Consider the following 13,590-nt stretch of genomic DNA (forward strand, 5'->3'; position numbering starts at 1 on the left):
ATTATATTTTTTAAAATAAAATATATAGATCATAAAATTATTATTTTTTAATTCCCAAATATTATCTCATCTTGCCCCTCGCCTCCTATTTCACTGGCGAGGACACTCTTGCTATCTCTATACAAAGTTTCACCATTATTGCTTATCATTAGTATCAAATTGAAGCTTACCTATAAGATACCACAAAATGGGCATAGGCCACCACAATCCAATTATGGTGAGCCTTGATAATTTGCACCCTTAAAGGATCCGCCCAGCTAGAATCTAATCGTTAAAAATATTAGTAAAGGAAAATTTTTAAAATTTCATGTTCCTACTTGCAGGTCCAAAGACCAAACCCAAGTCATTCCTGACCAGCTTGTTCAAATCGGCGCTAGAATTCCTTGCATGTCTCAGATCCAATGAGGCAGCTCTGGAATGTCCTCTGTTCGTGACCCCTCTAAGATCCTGGGAACTCCTACTAAAGTTTCCTGGCGCCTGCAATCTTAGTTCCAAAGATGAGTTTCTTGAGTGACCTGTAAAACTTAACTATTTATTTATTTCTTTAATTATTAATGGTATCCAATTTTACAAAAATAAAATAATACAAAAGATACTAATATTAATACAACTTAAGCTAAATTAAGTAAGACATAAATCAATGTTACAAATTAACAAACATGTTAAACTCACGAGTCACTAATGAATTTGAGGGAATTCCTAAAACTACTAAAAGAAACGTGCAAGTCAAGAATATAACTATCGAAAGAACGTTGCATTCTAGTTATAGGATTGTGCTGTGCCATAAGAACTACTAAATCTACAAAGAAGAGTTTTTTAAGTCTAGTCAATTTTTGCGCCCGAAAATTCAGCCTATTTAAAAGATAATCAGTCATGCTAGATATTTCAAAATAAAACACAAGTATGAATTATTACGCCTTAACTCAAGTGGGTCCAAAAAGAGAACTGACATTACCTATTTGTAATCAGTATGACTACAATTAGCTAATGGAACCTTAAGTTTAAAAGAACAATTTCTTAAGAATTTATTTTGGACTTTCTCAATATTTTCAATATGCGATTTATAAAATGAGGCCCATACAGAAATAGCATACTCCAAACTAGAACGGACTAACGAACAGTACAGAACTTTATAGACAGAGCATGAGAAGTCTTGACTGCATCTAGTTATAAATCCTAGATGTCTATTCGCTTTCTGAACTACTTTTTAGTATGAGACTCTTTTTAAAATAGTGGAACCTATAGTTAATCAAATAATGTAAGATTGAGAATCCTTCCAAAAGTTATTGAATAACACTTTGGAACATTTAAATATAAGTTATAATAAACCATTAAGGTTGCACTATTTACAAAGATTATGCAAGTCATCCTGTATTAATTAACATTTAACATTTGAATCAATAGACAAAAACAATTTTAAATCGTCAGCAAATAATAAAAATTCACAATTTCTTAAAAATAATCCTTAGCCAACAAATAATATTTGATCTAAACCCCAAAGCTTGGGGCTTTGAAGTGCATTATTAACTCTGTCGAACGCCTTCGAAAAATCCGTATAAACAGCATCAATTTGTGAGGCCTTACCAAAAGCATTAAACAGATAGTCTTCATAACATATTAGGTTAGTAACAGTGGAACGACCTTTTTGAAAACCATGTTGAGTGTTAATAATAAGACTTTTACATTGCCATGACAATTGCTTGGTTACAAGTGCATCCAAAAGTTTAAGTAAGGTTGACTGTATACAAACTCCCCGATAATTACTGACAACACTAGCATTACTAGACTTAAATATCGGCGTAATATACGAATTCTTCCAAAAAGAAGAAAATACTCCCTTTAAAGATTTTTAAACCAAGAATTTCGTCAAAAACCTCTACTAAAGATAACTACAAATTTGACATTAAATTGATCTACAAGCCCTGTCATGTAATATTCAGGTATTTGAAATGCTTTATCAGAATATACGTTGGGCAAATATTTGGCAAATAAATTAACTGTATCTCTACCCTCATCACTAGTTTCATCATTCAAAAACATATGTTTAGAAATAGTATTTGACTTTTTAACATTACTTACATATTTCCAGAATAACTTAGGACTTAACAATAGATTATTCTGGGTATGAAAAATATAATCGCGGTAACACAGACCGCTCAACACACCGCATGACTGCGGAAGCCCAGAAAAAAACCAAGTAATCACTTTGCAAATGACACTCCTTAAACTTCTTATGAACAACTTTCTTTTCCTTGAAACTAAGCTTCCTAACTCTCTTGAACCATACAGGAAAGTTACCAGTATTATAGGACTTAATAGGTACAAAATATAAAATATAGGATTCCTTCATAAAAAAGGTCATAAAACTTTTTAAGGGAAATAAATATATCAGAAGTGAAGAAGTTATAAAGGAGCAGTCGATAGATGCAAGGAAATTATTTAACGATGCAAAATCAGAGAAATCATGAAATTAAAAAAAAAACTTTACTGTATACTTTAGAGACTTTGACATATATGGTACTGAAAATGCATATTCATACGGAGGGTGTCGAGAGCCAGCCACCGGCAACAAAAAATCATCCGCCAATGCAGAAGACCCATTTATATTAGAAAAATAAAGATCAAGAAATGTGCCTTCCGGATTTGGAAGATGAAACATTTCTTTACCATCCGAATAATTGATATATACATGTCCAATCAGTGAAGCTGGTGCGACATTCGAACACCCATTCGAAAAGATAACTTTAAGATTTTGATTTTCATTAAACCAAGTGCAGCCAGATAGGTTGAAGTCTCCTGCAACAGTAAATAAGCAATTCGTCCTGTACTGTATCACAGAAAGCACTGTATTGACCCATATCAGATTTGGGCGGCAGGTAAACTACACCAAAAACAATATTCCTAAGATTAAGTTATACAGAGACAAAAACTTGCTGTAACGATGAACAAGAGTGTTTAATGCAAGTAAAACACTCCCACCATCTTTTTTAGCACTTCCAAGGGTACTTCTATCACATTTAAACACTACATATGCCGTAAACTCCAATTCAGATGACAAAATGTCCGGAAACAACCATGTTTCAGCCAACGAAATTACATCATAACTCTATGCAGATATTGTTTGCTTCAAATGCTTTAGCTTAGACCTCATACCCCCAGCGTTAAAATAATACATTACCAATGAATCACTTAATCATTTTTTGGATCTCGTACAATTCTCTTAAAGATTGTTGGAACCCCATTGGTAAATTTAATTATTACATCTTCACCTTTTTTCTTTCTTTTTGCCAATTCTCCATAAACTTCTCGAATTTCATCATGCTGTAATTTGGTGAGATCCATTTTAATTACTATATTGCTACCACCCAATTTCTCTCTTTCTTTTGCTCTCTCAAACATTTTTGTACAATCTCAGTATTATTGAAGCACACTTTTATAGGCCTATTATTGGCTCCACGAGCTCCAATTCTGTAGACCCTAAAGGGCTCAATATGATTTACTCCCAACTTATTGGACAGAACATCAAGTACAAACTCCTTATCATGACCAATTCTATTATTCATATCATCAGAATGACTTTACTGACCATTAAACATCATAATATTATTTTTTCGCTCATTCGTATTATTTATCTCAGAAATTATACTGGAGTTACTGTCCTTAATCTTAGCATTTGTTGTTGGAGCAGGGTTGGTAAAGTAAAGTTTCTATAATTCCTCCACGACTTTATTAATTGTGGATTGCTGAGAAACAATAGGTTTATGTAATTCAATAATGCCATTCATCGGATCAGAAATGGAAGCATTTTTTTTAGACAAAATCTCTGGTAATGATTTTACATGGCCCATTCCTACATTTTCCTGAACAGTCTTTTTAGAACTAGAGCTTTCATTATCATTACGAACACCAATACTTGACAACCGTCTGTTGGTAACCGTACTATAAGAACTACACTTACATTCATGACTCTTCTTCTTTTTAAAAGTCGCATAGATTTATTTTGTCAAATTCGGCTTTGGAAAGATTAGAGCAGCCTTTGTCAAACCAGGAACAACACAAGCTGCATTCAAAAGAAATTGCTTCTGATTTAATTACTTTATCGGAACTGTTACACAGTTCCATGAAGAAAATGCCTTAAAATCAATAAGAAAATAAATTAATGAAAGTCCTTACTTTGCTACTTCGTTGACTCAATGCACAAACCAGTATTAGACAAACACATAAAAAGTCCATACTTTGAACTGTAGTTGACCATATATTTACACCTGACCAAGTTAGTGTAAAATATACAAAACATGTGATAAATAACTACAATTGGCAATGTGGGCAGATGACTCGATTAGTTTTGCTAGATCACAGCAATCACAGCAGCAAACAAAATGAGTAAAACCAAAAAAAAAACTGTTACCACAATCATATAATAACATCACCATAAGTACACATACAAAGTACAAAGCACCTTCAACAATGAGCTTCTAATTATTTAACCGAAAAACTATCATTTTTGGCAAATAACTTGCAACAAACATAAATACGACTTATTTGCTACGCTGCACAGTGTTGCACCCAATGGACAAAAGTCCTAAATGCAGATATCGGGTTTTATACTTTCAAATACCTAAAATTCTCAAAAAATATCTCTTTTATCCAAAACTATCAAAAAATGTAGCCGACCGATGTGTTTACATTTTTTCAATTTTCAAATTAAAATAAATGCTCTCGTCAGTGTTAAATTGCAGCTCAATACGCTAAGACTAAAAAAAAATGTTGTAAGGTTAATAGGTGAAAAATTGTAATAGCTAATAATGGACGGTATTAATAAAGGTACGTAGTTTAATCTATTCTAAATATTTTATAAGTTCCGTTTGTTTTTCTTAAATTATCTTGCCCAAAAATAGAAGGATATACAAACATTTTAATAAAAAAATATTGTCTAAGCTTTGCAAAAAAAGTTATCGTATGTTATTCAAGATTTTTGGCTCATAAGTACTTGACCTATTATACTTCATACCCTGGCATATGTTATCTGCAACGGCCTGAACGGACTAAGATATATATTTTTTTAGCTGTCTCTTACGAGACATCAAGGACCCCTTTATTTGAAGAATGGTGTGCTTGCGAAAAACATGAAAAGATAGAAAAAATTTTGTGAAAAATAAGATCGTACCTACCTTTTAATATAGCCGAAAGCGCAGAAGACAAATTAAAAGAAAACAGTGTTAGTTTTTGTCGCCAAGTTAATAAATGGTGGCATGACTGCTCACGCTCAAGAAAAAAATTTGAACGAGACCATGCAGTCTGGCTTAATGGCAATATAACTATTAGTTTAAATAAACGCCCTATATCTGATCAAGAGGAACCCTCTAGTTTAATGGGAAGACCCAAAAAGTCATTCGCAGAATTGTGTCGAAAGAATAAAATTCGACGAGTAGAGCCTCTAGTCAAAAGTTACTCCCATGAAGAATTATGTTTTGCCTCCCAAAGAGCGACACAGTTCTCAGCTAACGAGCAGGTTACAGCCAACTCTAAATGCTTAACAATCAAAAAGGCCATATCATTATACTACGACCTTGACTTGACAGAAAGTACGGCATTTTACGATCCGTTGTAAATGCAATACATCCCGACTTTTTCCCCAGCTATCGATCCCTACTTGCAACAAAAAATAAATATCTACCAGTTCACATTCTCGTGACAGAGATATCCGCTGAAGTTCAACTTCAGGAACTTTTGGAAAAAACGGCAGTCAGTATATTAAACATTTCAAATTTAACTGAACGTAAAACTACTGACTTAAAACTTATTTGTAAATAGGGTTTCGACGGTAGTTCAGGGCATAGTCAATACAAGCAAAGATTTACATCCTCTCCTGATGCCACTGATGAGTATATGTTTTTAATAGCTATGGTTCCCTTAACACTTATCGATAGTAGTAATAAAATTGTCTAGTCTAATTCTGAAACTTCCTCAACATTTTACTGTCGACCCATAAAATTTTCATTTATTAAGGAGAGTGCTGGTATTATCCGTCAAGAGAAAAAACACGTGGTTGAATCAATTAACTCTCTTAAATCATATGAAACTTTGGTGGGGAACGCAAATTTTAAAATATCATTTAAGATGCTTTTTACAATGTTTGATGGTAGTGTCGCTAATATCTTAACTCAAACAAATTCATCTGCGAAATGCATCATTTGCGGAGCCACTCCGAAAGAAATGAACCTTAACTCAGTTTTTACAAAATCTCCAAAAGTTGAAAACTATCGTTTTGGTATTTCAACTTTGCACTGCTGGATTAGATTTTTGAGTGTTTGCTACATATAGCTTATCGATTGCCAATCAAATCCTGGCAAGTAAAAGGAGAGGAAAATAAGAAATTTGTCGAAAACACAAAAAAATCTATTCAAGAAAACTTTAAAAGTAAGCTGGGTCTTATTGTTGTTAAGCCAAAGCCGGGATATGGTTCCACAAATGATGCTAATACGGCAAGAACATTTTTTCAGAATCCTCTGTTAAGTGCCGAAATAACGGGAATTAGTGAAGATGTAATAATTAAATTCCATATAACTATAAGAGTATAATATAATATACTAGTTTCGGGATTTAAAATAAATATTGCAAAATTTAAAGCTTTACTTAATGAAACTCACTCACTTTATTTAAAACTATACAATTGATACTCTATGCCTAGTTCGGTTCACAAAGTTTTAGTGCATGGCTGCGATATAATCGAATTTTTTGGTTTACCTGGTGCACAACTATCGGAGGATGCCTTAGAAGCTAGACATAAAAATATCATAACAACTCGATTACATAACAGCCGGAAAACTCCTAGAACCGACACCAATAAAGACATATTAAGACATCTTTTAATGTTTTCTGACCCCGAGTTATCATCTCTAAGGCAAATGAAGTCAATTAAAAAAAAGTCTGATTATTCAGATTTTAAAGAATTTGTCCTCATTGACGAGTGTCTGAACGATTCTGGATTGTCCGATAATTTCAGTTCAATTACACTCAACAGTGAAGATGAAGATATTAGCGACACTGACACTGTTTAGGACAATTTATAAAATTAGCATTTTTTATTTACGATTGTGTAAAAAATCTTTGTTAAAAATATTGAAGTATATTTTGGTTTTTAGTTTATTATTGTTCCACTTTCTGTAAAAGATTGCAGGTACATATTTTTTTTTTCATTTACTTTGTTTTCAAATAATACAGAGCGTTTTTCACATTTTTTTAACCATAGAACCACAGGCGAATCTAGGGATCAAAAAAAAAAAAAGTATTTTAGTTCTTTTTTTTTATTTATTTTTTTAATTAAGTTTTCTAAAATTAAGTTTTGCTTTTAACACCCTGTACAGTTTAAACAGCTAACATTTGCCACCACATTTATGAAACAAATATTCTTATTAAGTATCACCGGTTGTTCTATGGCGTATAATTTATTGGACACTTTGTATATTAGGTGCCTTATAAAGTTTTAAGGGTTTAACCTTAATACAATTTTAGCGTAAACCGAGAAATACACCTCTAAAAACATTACATCTTCATTATTCAACGGGCAACTATTTATTGAAATATAAAGTCATGGTACTCTTTTTTGTTTTTATTACAAAACACAAAATATATTTTTGAAAATCTTACGTGTAGATACTTTTGCCCTAAACTCCCTATCTGGCGCAACACTGTGCGCTGCCGCGACGAAAACTAAATTAAATCCTTATAATAACTAATAATTACCTTGAGATTTTCCATGAACACTGCTCTGGCACAGAGCATCTCTACTTGAACCAGCAGCACAATCTGGTTCTGAGAAAGGTTCTCCTTCAGGCAACCTGGCTTTATGTACCAAGGTGGTTTCTACTGCAATATTTTGTGGAGCATGAACTGGTACAACTAAAACGCATACAAATTAATACTCATACTTTTAGTGTATGCTTCTTGACTTTTGTGCACCTGGAGGCGGGAGATATCCATAAAACAATACGTTTCCGCAAGTGGATTGGGTTAGTTCCTCACATAACATTAACCTCCTAACCAAAGGGGCTATATTATAATACTCTGCTTCTAACCTCAAGGTTCTAGTGTCTATGGCGTTCAAATCCACCTCTTTGGTACGCAAATAATTAAGGATCACCGAAAACACCTTGGGATCGCGGTCAATAAAAATATAACCTTTTTCATCTCTTAAACTGGAGATTCGCCCATTTAGCAAAGCAGTAAAAAATGTGTCTGGTATTAATGTGAGTGTTTGGCGGGACGTGGAGAATCTGTAAAAGATTTTAATAACAGTTTTTTGCGACATATTAAAAAAGTAGATAGCAATATGTAACCAGCAAAATTCTACAGATCTTTAATGAATTTTCAGTTGGATGTTGTTTACATGGATTTTAAGTACATGGATTATTTAAAAGCTTTTCATAGATTGAACCTTAGATCGTGGGATCAGAAGATGGTATTGATCGGTTTTAAGTTTGTAGCATTTCATTTAGGTCTGGAGTGGACCTTGCCACATTGCTGTTCAGTATATTTATAAATTATATTTTAAATATTGTTGACAGTGAGGGCCTACTATTTGCAGATCATTTAAAGTTGTTTTGGATTATAAGTAAGTGAAAAAAAATAGCCATTGAACAGAACATTACTATTTCTATATTAAATCATAAGTTGTTTATTCATTCTCCTTAGCTGACTATAACTCTTAGCTGACTGACTGTCTCTTGGTTAAGAGTTTTAGAATAAAGGTATATAAAAAATTAACATTGAACAACCATGCAGGTCAATGGATTCAGTCATAAAGTCCCATGGTATTTCAATTAACGCCACATCTCAGTTTAAAAAGCTGTCAAGCTGGCTAACTGTTTCTACTTCCCTGGAAAAATCCAAATTAATTTATGTCTCTCTATTAAGGCACACATATTGCAATATATTGTTCCAGCAACCAGCAAGCTTTTCAAATGTAGATATCAATCCTTTGTACCAAACTTGCGTATAGTTTCATGGGATTTACAATGATTATGATGTGTGGATCTTTTTAATTTTCCTGATTATATATTTAAAACAAATCTATGTTTCTGATTGGATCTGATTAAATACTACTGGTAATTTATCTACGTCACAGAATCATATGTTACCTATTTTTCTTTTTGTTATATTGTTATATCTTGATTATTTATTTTAACCAATTTTTTAGAAGATGCTTTTTGGAAACATTTAACATTTTAACGGCAGTTCTTTCCAAACATTGATCAAGCAATGTTTGGAAAGTGACCTCTTTTTAGTGTCATGAATATATATAAAATATAAAGGTCTAGAAAGGATAAAGCAACAATTTTTAAATAAAATCCAATGTATGTTTTCAGGTACTTTGTGAGGGTCAAGATTTGACTCTGTGTTAACTTCTGAGATTGAATAGAAAAACTGCTTAAGTTATGAGAATTGAAATTATTTGTAGAGCATATATCCATGACACACAGATATATAACTGGTACACAGAGTGAAAATAATCCGCAAAAAATTAGTATATTGCGATCTTATTAGCCTTTCTTTCATTAAGAAAAGAACTATGTGGAAGCTCTCCAGAATTTTTAGAGAGTTAGTGTAAAATCAGAATTCCCAGGGATCTGATACAATACTACCTCAGTAGCTACGTTTACAACGTGCGGGTCTATTAGATCCATGGATCAAATGATGATCAATGATGACTATTTTTATTAAGTACAGCCCTGTTTACAATGATTGATTTTGAGGGTTAAATTAGTCCAGGATTATCAAAATGTCAGTTGAAGTGAGTTTAGACGAAAAATTATAAGACATAACCTCTAAATCCTTAAAAGTGTTATTGTTTAAAGATAATAAAAATAAACTAATAATCTCTTTTTCAAGGCTTAAGCTTGTCCTTTGTATTTTCTTCTTTATTTTTGTGTACAAAAATAAAAAACCTCCTAAGCTAACATTCAATAAAATGTCAAACTTGTCATTTTGGTACTTCAAAATAGGTCCTAGGTGTTTACACCAAAAAAAAATTAAATTTGATTTTCGCCTATCAAATTTTAGTGCACTGCGGTTTACACCAAAAAAGAGTCCTCATGACGTCATTTGATCCAAATATTGAATATTTGGTACCCCCATTGTAAACGTAGCTGGTGTCTCTAATACAATAGTCCTCATAATAAAGCCTAGTTGAAATTTTATATTTTTTGTTGCAAATGGCAAAAAAGTTGGTAATTAAGGAAGTTTCTTTGCATTTTTTGTGAGCAGCCTTTTTCACTGCCAATCTTTTTAAATGCTACAAATATATTTAAAATATTATAAAAAATACCATAAAAAATATTTAACATTTCACCTCAATAGATTGCTGCAAGTCCCATTTTAAACATATTAGGGTTATCACCCTACCCAGTGCATATATTATTTTACATCTGCTATTTGTGAGGAAAAAATCTTTTCAAGTTTGTGACTCATTTCAACACTCATAATCACTTTACCAGAGATGAAAGCTTCTTGCTACCATATCATAGACTCTCCTGTTGATCCAGTTGGGAGCACATTTTCATAATATTCTTCCAACTTCTCTAAAGCGTTTGATGAAGTACCAATCAAATATGTCACTTAATAAGCTTGACCTGCTGGGGATTAATAGAACTTTGTCTCTTTTCAGCTGCTATTTATACAGTAGAAGGCTTATTGTTGGAATTGGCAGTTCCACAAGGTTTGCACCTTGGGCTACCCCTTTTCAATGTCTTCATAAATGATATTAATGTATGTTTTAATTACTGCAATTACCTGCTTTTAGCAGATGATCTGAAATTAAGCTGTATTGTCAAATCATCCTAGGTGTTGCACTGGACAAAAATGCTAAGAACTTTATTAAAAGGACCTGGGAATTTATAGATATAAAGTCCTTAAAAATCATCTACTGTGCTTTTGTGCATTCTCACCTAAAGTATGGATCTTGTATGTACCTAGTCCCATAATATGGAATACCTATTTACAGTCTCAAATTGATTAAGCAAAAATTCTTGCAACTTATAAACTAAATACAAGTAAATATTTTAGATAATTGTGAAATTGATTTACACATATCACATACCTGATGTAATAATTGCTAAATATGGCCACTATTACAGCACAAATTTTTTATAGGCAAAAATATCATAAGGTGTCAGATCCTGAATTAATTTAAAATAATTTAATTACATATTCAATTAAGCCCTACAAGAGGCAATTATAATCTATTTATTTTTTTAAATTATTGATTTTTAAGATTACATATTTTGGAATTGGAGTTAAAAAATAAATTTTCATTGCAAAAAAAAAATTTCATATACTATTCAAATATTGGTTCAAATACTGCTAAAGTTGGTACTGGGTGATCCAGAAATATAATAATATATAGGGTGTTTTATTTAAATTCATAAGGTTGACATTTACTTTATTATAAGCAAGTATGCTAAACTATCAAAGTATTTTAGTAGTGTATCTCCAATGATCATGGCACATTTCATACATTGTTATAAAATCGAACCATGTGGTTTTCAAAAAACCACCCTGTAGAAGCGTTTCAGTACATTTTAAGAATACAGTAATCCCCACTAGTAGATTATTACTAAGTTCCTATGTTCTAGGTAAGTATTGCTATTTAGTATTTAGGAATTATATAGGTTATTTAGGTATTGTTTAACATGTAAGACCCTGTTTATTTTCTAAAGAATTGAAATATTTTTCTTAGTCATTAAGATGAAATTTATCGGTCTAACTGAAAAGAGGTCCAGGATATTTACAAAACTAAAGCTAGCTCAGCGGTACCGTAAGTAACCAAATATGGTTTACACTTAGCATTCCTCCTCGGGAGTTATTTTTACGGGTTTCAATAAAAGAGTCTGAGATAAATATTTGGTTTTTAAAATTAATTTGAGTTTTGGTCACTAAAGAGTGAAGTTATTTAATAAAAACAATAAAGGGTGTTGTGACGTGAAATAAGCTGTGTTGGTTTAATTTAGTGTTTTACTACAAGAAAGGGTAAGTGTTATCACAGAGTATGCTTATTTCTATCTTATTGATTACACAGATATTTTACCTTTTTAATTAAAAATGTGATTAATGAAATATTTTAATGACCGATTGTTCTTTGTCTTGCTTGTGTTGTTGTGACAATTGTTTATTATTTCTTGTTAAGATACTGAGCTGGTCTGGGACCATTGCACAGCTCATTGTATTTAACAAGGCTTTGTATTTGGAGAGAACCCTCGCATTTTGGTGTCCATTGCACCCCTCAGTACAAAGTGTGTTATCATCAAGTGGTCTAGATCGAAGATTGCTGTCTCAATCTCATGTTTTATGATAATGTTTTTGGTAGCATTTTGGCTACGGTTTGTGAGTAATGTAGTGCTCACATTTTGGCATATTAATTGATTGTATATCATTCAATATTAGTATGTTGTCATTACTGGGACATTTAACAATTGGATAAAAGTAATAAATTGGTGAATAATGAATTTTGGTATATTAAAGTAAAGTGGTTAAATGTTGGTGAACATGAATTAAATGGTTATTGTAAAAGTAAAATCACTGAGCAAGTTTAAAACATATTAATTCATATTTTTCATATTAATGAGTTCATGCTTAATTTTGTTTTATTTAATTAATTTTACGGGAATAAGTGTGCTCAGGTTACTTTAATTATCTCAGGTCTACACGTCACCATCTCTACTTTGGAGTCGCCTAAGCGTTGCCTATTTATTTTGATTATTTTGGACTATTTTGAATTTATTTAATGTATTAAAAATATTATAAAATATAAATTATAAAATTATTTAAATGACGCTCACAGGTTTAATTATTATAAACACTTCAATATTTATTGTAAATATAAAAGAAATTAAACATAAAATAAACAAACATATAAAAGTCCACTAGTAAATTAAATGTATGTTATTGAAAAAAGAAGTTAAATATAAAAATATTTTCGCATTAAGAAATTTAAACAATTATCAAACTAGGCAGGGAGCTGCTAAAAGGAGGGAAAAAATGGGACTTACCTTTTGCCCCCCACATTAAGGTGCAATATATCGCCAGCATACTGTTGGTTGAGCATATTAAAGCGTTATAGATTGTGTTTACTGCATTGCTGTCAATAGACTAACTTAAAAGGTTTATGATGAATCTAATGATAAACAAAATTGATAACACACTTTTTTGTTAATGTAATTACTTTTTGTTGATAATACTTGATAAACGAAAATCAGCTGCTTTTGACAGCTGACATTAACATTACGACATTTACGACAATAATAGTAGATTCCCATGGCGATCAAAAGCGGAGCGGAACGGAAAAAATCAGTGAATCGCAATGACAGGTGTTGTCCAATTGATTGATGCGCTTCCACTCCGTCCGATGTACGTTTTTTAATTTCATTTTTGGCGGCAACCGCTTAAGTTAAGTAACCAAAAAACTAGAATGGCCACAATTATACAATGTCAGGGTAATACTAAGTTTACACGTGACGTTAATGCGAATTACCGAAATTTAAACACAACGGTTTTAAGAAGATGTTTTTAACGTTGACGTTAACCAGCTGTTTT

The 13,590-nt window shown here is 31.9% G+C and overlaps 1 protein-coding gene across 1 annotated transcript in view; it reads right to left on the bottom strand.

Moving 5' to 3' along the window:
* LOC126739617 (BTB/POZ domain-containing protein KCTD3) overlaps positions 1-13,247 on the bottom strand; it is a 96,513-nt gene extending 83,266 nt beyond the window's left edge. Inside the window, exons 1-5 of the mRNA XM_050445375.1 lie at positions 13,047-13,247; positions 7,963-8,276; positions 7,747-7,902; positions 318-515; positions 171-264 (exon numbers count right to left, since the gene is read on the bottom strand). Coding sequence (XP_050301332.1) covers positions 171-264; positions 318-515; positions 7,747-7,902; positions 7,963-8,276; positions 13,047-13,102 — 818 coding nt within the window. The 5' untranslated portion in view covers positions 13,103-13,247. The remainder of the gene's footprint in view (positions 1-170; positions 265-317; positions 516-7,746; positions 7,903-7,962; positions 8,277-13,046) is intronic.
* Positions 13,248-13,590: the final 343 nt, after the last annotated feature.

Source organism: Anthonomus grandis, chromosome 8 (assembly GCF_022605725.1).
Source record: "Anthonomus grandis grandis chromosome 8, icAntGran1.3, whole genome shotgun sequence".
Lineage (NCBI taxonomy): Eukaryota > Metazoa > Arthropoda > Insecta > Coleoptera > Curculionidae > Anthonomus > Anthonomus grandis.